Raw genomic sequence first — 10686 nt, forward strand, 5'->3', positions numbered from 1 at the left:
GTATCTGTATCCTTTGCTGGATTCTTCATGATTCACCTTTTAAAGTGTATCTAAGTGTATGCACCATTGTAATGGGAATGTAAAATTTAAAGATCTTCCCTGCCCCTAGGCTAAAGTGCACCTGGAGCCTGGGGTGGGAGACTTGTTTTTCAGTAGATACTTCTTGATTGGCCAGTGGGTCCAGAAGGTTGTTACATTCTCTGAGCCAGGAGAAGGCTATATAAGCCCTGATGTGTAGCTTTGTTTTGGGGCTCACTTTGAGAGGTGTTCTGTGATTTGATCTGGATTCTGGAAAGCCATTGTCCAGAGCCCCCCGGCTTTGAAAAACCCAGATGTTGAAACCCAGATGTTGATTTGGTATGGATGTAATGGCTGGACAGTTTGGAAAACTGTCTACTTGATCTGTTTCTGTCTTGATAATTCTGCCTGTATACTTTGAAGTTTGGGGTGCTGACCTTTTTCCCCTGAACAAGGTAAATGATATATGTCTGACTGATTAAAGTAAGCTTGTTAACCAATTTTGAGTTGCTTTCCTTTAACAAAGCAGATCTAAGAACCTGTGGTGGCAGCCACCCTGGGGTGCTTGCTGCTACAAAATGGCATCACGAACAGGATCTGCAGAGTAAAAGGAAAGTATGGGGACTGGGATAATTGTTTGTTTCCCAGTTGTGGTAGCTGTGACTCTGTGGAACCGTGGAGCAGGAGAGAAGAATGGCCTGCATGTGGACTTCGCTGAGCTGAGAGCAGGAATGGTGAGCTGCCTGCATCTGGACCTGGGCAGAAGCCAGGAGTGGCTGCAGCCTGCAGGAGGAGAAGGAACCCAGGAGTTGGGAATTCAGCCACAGGAAAAGATAAGAACTGAACAGCAAAGCAGGGGCACTGAATGTGTTTCCTTGCTGCATCCTACAGTTTGGGACCCAGGGGGAGGATGGACTTGTGACTATGGTGGGTGGGATGAAGTGCCTTGGATCCCCAGGGACCCCCACCTTGTTGGTTTTGTTGCCCAGCCCCCTCTCTGTACTTGGAAGCAGGGGCTGAAGCTGTATGAAGGGAAGGACACCCCCCTTTGCCCATGAGAACTTTATTTGCACTCTTGTTTTGAATTGAAGTGGTAATGATAAGTACTTTGTGTTTGTTTAAGGCCCAGTAGCTACTTTGGTAACTTTACTTCTGTATCTTGAAAATGTGACCTAAGAAATGCTTAGTGCTAATTCTAAAGTAAATTGTCTATGCTATGGGCATGAAAGATCTTGGGGCTGAATGTAATGGGAATGTAAATTTTAAAGATCTTCCCTGCCCCTAGGCTAAAGTGCACCTGGAGCCTGGGGTGGGAGGCTTGTTTTTCAGTAGATACTTCTTGATTGGCCAGTGGGTGCAGAAGGTTGTTACATTCTCTGAGCCAGGAGAAGGCTATATAAGCCCTGATGTGTAACTTTGTTTTGGGGCTCACTTTGAGAAGTGCTCTGTGATTTGATGAAACTCTGGGCTAGCCGTTGTCCAGAGGGGCCCCCCCCTTCCGCTTTGAAACCCAGATGTTGTTTGGTATGGATGTAATGGTTGGACAGTTTGGAAATCTGTCTACTTGATCTGTTTCTGTCTTGATAATTCTGTCTGTATATTCTGAAGTTTGGGGTGCTGACCTTTTCCCCCTGAACTAGGTAAATGATACATGTGTTTGACTGATTAAAGTAAGCTTGTTAACCCATTTTGAGTTGCTTTCCTTTATCAAAGCAGATCTAAGAACCTGTGGTGGCATCAACCCTGGGGGCGCTGGGGTGCTTGCCGCTACAACCATTTAATTGACAATGAGATATATATGTTGTATGTCTAGAAGAAAAAAGTCTAGATGAACTTTTAACATAAGCAAATTTTCTTTTAGCACTACATAAAATTTACTTAATTTCCTCATTTTTAGGGTAAGTTAAAAGAAGCTTTGTAGGAGAAAAGTAATTTTCTCTAGAATAATGTTAGGAGGGATGAAAAATTATTTGTATTAGCTAGATAGTGACAGAAATTAATTCTAAATTTCTAAATGAAATTATTCTAGCCTTTTATTTATTGATATTTTTCTATATCATAGACTAATGATACTGTCTTGGCTTTATATCCTGAATTTATTTTGAAGAGTTCAAAGAATTTTTATATGAAGATATGAGATTGAAGCAGGGGAGTGCTGATAAATATTTAACAACTGACTTGCCCCCTCCCCGTGTAGCCACAACACATTTTAAGGTTTAATCTTCATAATTAATATAGAAAAATACTTGTTGAAGTCAAGACAATAAAACAGCAACAAACTTTGATTTGTAGCATATGCCTTCTTCTGAGGTGTAAATGCTCATACAGAATATTTAACAATCAGCTCTCAAAGAGCTATCTCAAGCTAGGTCCAGCATATCCTGGGAAGAGAAAATGAAGTCATAGAAAGCTTAAGGCAAATATTTGCTCAAGATTACAGGTGAAAAGCAAAGCCAAGTCCAGATAGGTCTTGACTCCTAATTCTCTGTTAAAAAACAATTTGATCATATAAAATATTTTGAAATTTTTTTTGTGGTTATGAAAAAAAACTCAAGTTAAACATTTTTTTCTCATATTTTCTCTAACTATGGCATATAAAGACCCAAATTAAATGTTGAGTTAATTTTAAACACTTAATCCTAGATTGTGAAATTCTGGGACAATACTGTATTATTATTTTTTATCAAATCACTTTAACTCATATAAAGTGACTCTAATCTTTTGAGTCTTGAGACTGGACCCTAGTTTGTGAGTTGACTGAAATGTTAGATTTTAGCTGCACCTCTTGTGCTTTTAGTAGTTTTATTTTTGCAAAAAGGTAATTGAATTAAAAGGTTTATTTAATGGAGGGGGGAGGGAAGGGAATCCCCTGGACATCTGATGAATTGTCATCTTATGAACATATGTTGTTGTTCAGTTCTATCTGACTCTGTCACCCTGTGGACCACAGCCAATACTGTCCATGGGGTTTTCTTGACAAAGATACTTTTCTTCTACTATTTTTATTTGATTTTATTTTTGGTTATTTTCTATATTTGCCATTTTTGCTATTTTCTTCTCCAGTAGACTAAGGCAAACAGAGGTTAAGAGACTTGCCCAGGGTCATACAACTAGTGTCTGAGGTCAGATTTGAACTCAGGACTCCTGACTCTAGGCCTAGAACTCTATCCACTGAACCACCTACCTGCCTCTCTTATAAGAATAAGCAGTTTGTAATTCTACCTCATTCTTCTGAATATCCCATATACATCCATTTTAGAAAAAGTGTATAGTCAGGATAGAAATCTACTTACAAAAATTTTCCTTGAAAAGAAAAAAAAATAATGAGTTTACTTAAAATTTTAATACTTCAATGAATACATGATTTTCTAGTTGCAATTACTCTTTCCAATGGTATAAATCATATTTCATCTATACTTTCTTATACATATCATCCTATAACTCCTCCATAAAGGATCTCTACCTAATGCTTTGGAGGCATTTTTCTATGTCTCATAACACTACAATGATGACAATGCATCATTAATTTACAATATTTAAAATAGAGATTAAATGTCAAAAATAATCAATATATTGATCCATAATTCATGTAACAAAAAATTAGGAATCCTATAAGACGTGAATTTTGTTTGTAATTTTTCATATTTGAATTTAGTGTAAAGATTCTTTTTTCTTTTTGGAGGGGCAAAGTCAGGGCAATTGGGGTTAAGTAACTTGCCCAAAGTCACACAGCTAGTAAGTGTTAAGTGTTTGAGGTCACATTTGAACTCAGCACCTCCTGACTTCGGGGCTGGTGCTCTATTCATTGTGCCACCTAGCTGTCCTAAAGATTCTTTAAATAATACTAAGATAATTATGCTCTATATAATCTGACAATGTTCTAGAAGCAGTCATTTCAGTTAGCCTGATGGGTAGCACCTGTTCATTGTATTAAACACCCAACAGCCTTTGGGATTTGGGGGTTTTATAAACCTCATCCTAATTGTAAGTGGAGTATAGGTGTGGGGAAGAAGTCGAAATTATAAAATCAAGTATGCTAACTCCTCATAAACCTTTCCCTGCTTCATATTGGGGGATAAAATGTTTTTTTTTGGAGGGGGGAGTCAAGTATATCATATATGTGGCTAGTTTAATTAGATTATCTTGTGTTTCCCTTGGAAATCTAAAATGTGTTTTTTCTCCCAAAACTTGAAAAAAATGATGCTTGTTATATAACTTATACTCATATCTCATCAAAATTGTACCTATGATTGTGTGATTATAATGCTTCCTATCTGTTTCTTGTGTGCACCAAAGTTTAAACAAATACTGCTGTGTTAGTTTATATTTTCCTCAAAGAATTCTCAAAACCATTTTGTAGAGATGTAGGTATTTTTTGGCTAAGTTTTTGCTAATTAACATAGTATACTCAATTACCTCTTAAAAGAGTTTAACTCTAGTCAACTCTTTTTTAGCCTAAAACTTAGACCAGTGTTATGTGGTAAGTAGATATCGATGGTGTATTCAACTCTCGCTACTTTAATTTCTTATTTTCCATTCTTAGTGATTTGAAGAAATCTTTAGATCTCCTTTTTTAAAGATGAAAGATGAAATTGCCACAACAATTTTCTTCATCACAAGATTGGTGAAAAAATCTGATAAGTTGAGTAAGCAACAAATAGAAGAATTTGCAGCTAAACTGATGGCAATACTATTTGAGAAATACAGGACACACTGGTACCCAGACATTCCTTCCAAAGGACAGGCTTTCAGGTGAGGCCTATGTATGTATTTTACTGTATGACAAAGTAAAATAACAAATAACTATGCTAGGAAAGGACTCAGATGGAAGACTCTGAATTTCTCCTCATCTCTTCTCTTACACTTTATTATTTTTGTTATTTGCATATAATGGGGTCAAATATTTGAATACTGGGGCAAGGGAAGAATGTACAGTTTAACGATTAGTTCTTACTAGCCAATCAGAGCTGGCTCTAGCATACTCCTGTGCTCAATATAAGATAGGTTGGAGGGATAACTTGTTGAAGAGGGAACTTTAATGTGTACTTACAGCAAAACACATAGTATTCATTAGAATTTATAAAAGCTTAGGTTCTGGGTCTCTAAGGAAAAACATATAATAAAGGAGACTATATTTTTGTCAGCTGTGGGGAAAAAAAAGGTTCTCTAACAGAGCCTTCCCTTTCACAAGTTGCTCCATTCCCTAGCCATAAAAAAGAAAGAAAATGTAATATTCTCATGACCTAGATATCTTTGCAAAAAGATAAGTAGTTTTGCCTTTATTTTTGCCTCTTCTCAACATTAGGTGTATCAGGATAAATAAACAACAGAAAAAAGATCCCATTCTGGAGAGGGCATGTGCTGAAAGTAATGTGAATTTTTTTCACCTGGGTCTTCCAAAGGAGATGACCATATGGGTAGATCCCTTTGAAGTATGCTGCAGGTGAGTGCTCTACCCAGAAATGAGTGATGCATACCTTATAACTTTTAGTCACCTTTTGAAGTAGGCTTCATGGAAGGTAGCTCCAGAAAGATCAAGACTCTTTCTTCCCTTGATCAAGGTATCATTCAGGTATTATAACTATCAAGATATTAAGACCATTATGCCTTTAAAGACCAGATGTAGGCTTCTATTACATTCTTAATGCTGGTTTTTCTTAATACAAAAATTATTTTGATTATTTATTTTCCTTTAGTATTTTGTATGCTTTTAAAGTTCAAAAGGAAGTGGGATTGGACATTTTGGTTGAACTGTCATGTCACTCTTTGAAATTTTAGATTAAACCCTTATAAGTCAGTGTCTTTACTCTGAACAGGTTTCTATTGGTTTGGGGAAGATAGGGGGGGAAGTCAAGGATATAATTAAACTTAGCATCTCGTTATTATGTTCTACTTTGGGATATGACCTTCAAGTAAATACTGAAGGCATTATCATAAAGGCATTCTATATAAAAAAAAAACAACAATTTTGGGGCAGCTAGGTGGCTCAGTGAATAGAGCACCAACCCTGGAGTCAGGAGGACCTGAATTCAAATCTGGCCTCAGACACTTAACACTTACTAGCTGGGTGAACTTGGGTAAGTCACTTAATCCCAATTGCCTTACCTTCCCCCCTCCAAAGAGCAAAATGTATGTATATATATGTATATATAAATATATATTTATATGTTTATATATATAAATATATATAAACAACTTGATCTACTAGATGAACCAAAAGTAAATATACTTTTTTTAAAATCCCCAATTAAGGGGTGGGGGGAAGGTTAGTTTCACTTAAAGTCTCCTATTATTATTTGTAATATTACAATAGTCTTTGAGTCAGAGAGTACCCCCAATAACATACTTTTACCTGTTCATTTTTGTGTCTATCCTTTAAATCAGACTTTCTTCAAATAATAAAGGAGACTCCCTTTCACTCTGCCCCCCAGAAAATGCTTGAGTTTGCTTAGAAAGACAGAGAAAGAGGTGAGGGGTTCATAATTGTAGTTTTTAGAAATAGAGAGAACCTTAATTTAAGTTCTTGTCTCAAAGCTTTGTTTCCATTTTCTATTTAGGTATGGTGAGAAAAATAGTCCATTTATAGTTGCTTGTTTTAAAGGCAGGCAAGAAGAATGGGAAATATCTCAACAGATCAGTCATGCTGTCAGTAAAGTCACATCTGACTACTATTCTGGCACTTCCTCTGATGAGGATACATGTGGCAGAGAGCCTCAAGTAATTCCTAAAGTCAGAAATCCAAAAAGCATTTATCAGGTAAGATATAACTAAACTGCTCTGGATGGGAGGGATGTTTTATTTGTACTCATGTCCCAGTTAATGAGTTTGTGCTTAGTTCCAAGACCTGATTGGTCTGTTGCTAGAATGCTGAGTCTTTGCATTCTTTCTCAGGTTGAGTATTTCAAGCAGCCCCTCCAAACTTGGTTCCAATATTCCCGTAAAAAGAATATGACTGATGGGCGCCCCGACCTCCCAGGAAGTACCTTTTATGTCCCATACAAGATCCACAAGTGCTACAGGCCTGCTGCTGTGTTTCCAGGACCCCGAGTGGATAGGTACCACTGGGTCAACACAAATCGACAAAGTAGCTAAAGTATACAATTCAACTGATCTCGCTGTGGGATTAGAGTTCACAAGAGCAGCTTTCTTGTTTCCTAACTTAAAATGAGTCTGAAGTTGAGAAACACCTGGAATAGAAAAAAGAACCTCACTTGGGGCCAAGGTACTTGATGGTGATCTTCTCACCTGTATTGAGACTCGATTCTTAGCTATAATTATAATGTTTCACTTTTAAATGAAGTTTTATGTGTAATGGATGTACTCAAAAAGGTAATATAATGAAATTACTAATTTATAAGATTCTACTGATTATAAAAAGTAACAAATAAACTTCACTATGTTTTTAACACCAGTGTCTGCTTCACTTTGATTCTCCCTTATCCTGACACAGTCCATTTTTTTCCCCATCTGATTTTACTTGTCAGATTCCATGAGATCAGCCCTTTTAACAACTTGTTCTCACCAGCACTCTAGAAATATGTGACTTTTTGATGTGCATGCTGTGCCAATCTAAAATGAATAGCCATAGTTCCATTCTTCTCTACTATAAATTCCCCTAACTTCACCTACTTCCTCTTGTTATGAAGAAGCATTTTCCCTATTATTAAACCTTTTACTCAAGCTGCCTCCTCTGAGGTCTTAATCTGAGGATGAGAGAAAAAGATGCCAGACCACTCTTCTGCTTATAAACATGCTTCCCTAAACCCTCATACCCCTCAGATTATCATTTTGTCTTTTTCTTGCTCTCATATTTAGATTTCTAGAAGACTCTTTGGTTCTCTCCTCTTTATGGTGGATGGGCCTAATCTGGACCAATAATTTCATTGCAGACATGTAACTGCAGTTTATAACCTAAGAGGTTTATGAGGCACTGCAGTTGCAACTTGCCTAGGTCACATAGCCAATATATTTCAAAGCCAGACTTAACCTGGCTTATATTTTTTACTACTATGTTAGAACTGGTCTTTTGATGATTACTAATGATATCCTAATCTTTAAATTGATTTTTTAAAAAGTACATCTTGATTTGCCCGCAATATTTGACATTGATCACTTAACCATTCTGTGCCTCAGTTTTTTTATCTGTACAATGAGGGAGTTGGATTTGATGTCCTCTAATAGGGTCCCTTCTGGCTCTAGATCTATGATCCAATTCAATTCTTTTCCCTTAACTTTTGGAACACTATAATCCTAGATCTCTTTCACTTTTGATTATTTCCCCCTGTTTTTATTTTCTCTTCCTACTCCTTAAATATAACCATTTATTGAAGTCCTATGCATGTTCCTCTTTGCTTTTCTATAGACAATTTTAATGATTATTTCTTTGTCAATTATCATCTTTTTCTATAAAGTCCTGAGATCTTCTAAGCTCTAGAAGCACATTCCCAATAGCCTAGTACACTAACAAGTTCAAAAATTGAGCCAATTTTCTACCAGTAATAAAGTTTTACTCCTGAATTCCCATTTTCTATTGGCTGGTATCACTATTCATGGCACTTAAGAGTAATCAATAACTTAGTCACTTTTTGTCTTAGCATTACATAACTAGTCACAAAGACTTGTTTTTTTTTCTCCCTAATCTCCTTGAATTTTCTTTCCTTCTTTTCATTTCTAACACTGGTTCAAGATCTAGCTTTTTTTTTTTTGCCTAGAACTTTGAATATTAAAGATCTTAAAGATTTTTTACTTTATTCGAAATTGTTATTTGGAGGGGGGAAAGGTTGGGGCTAGGGAACACTTCTGAGCATGAACTAACCTGAACAGAGCAAAGGATGGTTTTAAAGGGGGGGGGGTGGCATAAAGTGGACTAGAGGAGAAGACAAGTTAACCTTTTGAGGCTAATTTTTCTAGTCACATTACCCCACCTAATACAACATGAATCCTAAAACACAGTTTTGATCATATCCTATATCCCAACCACCCTTCCTAACCTTGGAATTTCTCTTTATACCACTCCCCTTTCTCCACCACCTTGGGGTTCAAGTCAAAATAGGCTACGTGTTTTGGTGCTTTTATGCACTTCAAGCATTTGTAGGAATATCATTTCCTCATTGAGGAAATAAAAGATTTGGCAATCTCATCCTTATTGCAAAGGAACTTATTTTGCTTGATATAGATTATCTCTGTTCCTTAGGCTCATCACAAATTCCTATACTTGGAAATCAGCAGGCTGGCCAAATATCTATTTCCTCTTTAAAAATTACATTGGTGACTCCCACTACATGCAAGATTTGAATCACTAAATATGTATATCTCCTCCTGAATTATAAAATAATTTGTTTTCTCACATATAACTGGTCATATACATAATGATATGTAAGGAGAAACCAACTTTTCCCCATCTCTGACAGGGCAAGAATGGTTTAAATTTAGCTTTCTAGGTACTTTGGAACATCTGTGATTTCATCCATGTTGATACTCTGCTTCCAATGTTAATAATAAACTTCCTTTATGTCCTTTCAACCTGAATTGTTCTTGTTCATGCTTTTTTTCATAAATCCATTATAGAAGATCTTTAACAAATACTCAGTGTCCTAAAGAATACTTCTACCATCTGCCCCTCCCTTTTAAATTTTTTTAAGTTTCCAATGATAATGTTCTCTATTAACATCTGCTATTCTTATTAGACATCTAAATCAACTCTTTTTCTGGTTATACATTCCTTGATTGTTGTTTTTGATGCCAATAACCTGAAAGTTGTTGATAATATGCTATATAACTTATTCAAAACCACCATGCTGTTGCTACCATCTTTGTGATGACTATTGGGTTATTTATAATTTTAGGGTTTTTTGAGATCCTGTTATATTCCTACAAACTCTGGAACACTGCATCAAGGGGAATAATAGTATTAAAGAGATTGCCTTTTTCGTAGTTGTCAATCTGCTATCCTATGTATTTAGAAAATCACATAGTATTTTTAATGATTCTAGTCTTCCTTCTCAATTCTAGACTTAGGTTATTGTATTATCTTCCCCCAGATATTCAAGAAATACATATTGATGGTCTTTTTTGATAGGGTTGTCCAGTTGCTTGTCATAGTATAGTCTAAAAAAAAAGATTAAAAATGCAAAATGGATAACAAAGCCAATCTGTTTTTTACTGCTGTAGATTTCATTAAGGGACCACATAGTGTTCTAGGGTGTGATGTGGTTAGTTTTATGTCATTTGAAAGGAGAAAACATTTGCAGAACCTTGCTATCAATAGAGAATGCATATTTTGTTTGAATTTTAATGCAGCATATCTTAAGTAAATAATAGATCATATTTATTGTACTTTAACATGCACAAAGCAATTTGCATGTACTATTTCATATGATCCTCACAATCGTGTGAAGTAAGTGCCAATATTGTCCCTATTTAATTGTCACCTGTAGTCCAGGAGGAAGTGTTCATTTTCACAAAGGAGCTTTAGCTCTGGGCTTAAACAGATCCTAGTTCATTCCTGGGAAAGTCTGACTGCAAAGAAGGGAGTGGGGCTTTTTTTTTTAAAAAACCCTATCTCATTCTACTTCTTTACTTGAATATCTTGGAAAGTACTTTGAAGTTTCTGTATGGCTCATTTCCAGGGTTTCCTTTAAAAGGTACTAAAAGATGGTAGATGTCAGG

The 10686-nt window shown here is 36.1% G+C and overlaps 1 protein-coding gene across 1 annotated transcript; it reads left to right on the plus strand.

Annotated features, from left to right (window-relative positions):
* Positions 1-4576: 4576 nt before the first annotated feature.
* On the plus strand, positions 4577-7414 carry BTG4 (BTG anti-proliferation factor 4). Its single transcript, XM_069079757.1, has 4 exons — positions 4577-4770; positions 5324-5461; positions 6576-6774; positions 6910-7414. The coding sequence occupies exons 1-4, from the start codon at positions 4598-4600 to the stop codon at positions 7108-7110; spliced, it is 711 nt and encodes a 236-aa protein (XP_068935858.1). The 5' UTR covers positions 4577-4597; the 3' UTR covers positions 7111-7414.
* The last annotated feature ends 3272 nt before the right edge of the window (positions 7415-10686 follow it).

The sequence above is a fragment of the Petaurus breviceps genome, unplaced genomic scaffold (assembly GCF_028583685.1).
Source record: "Petaurus breviceps papuanus isolate PSGF00001 unplaced genomic scaffold, PetGlider_PUasm1.0 91133, whole genome shotgun sequence".
NCBI lineage: Eukaryota > Metazoa > Chordata > Mammalia > Diprotodontia > Petauridae > Petaurus > Petaurus breviceps.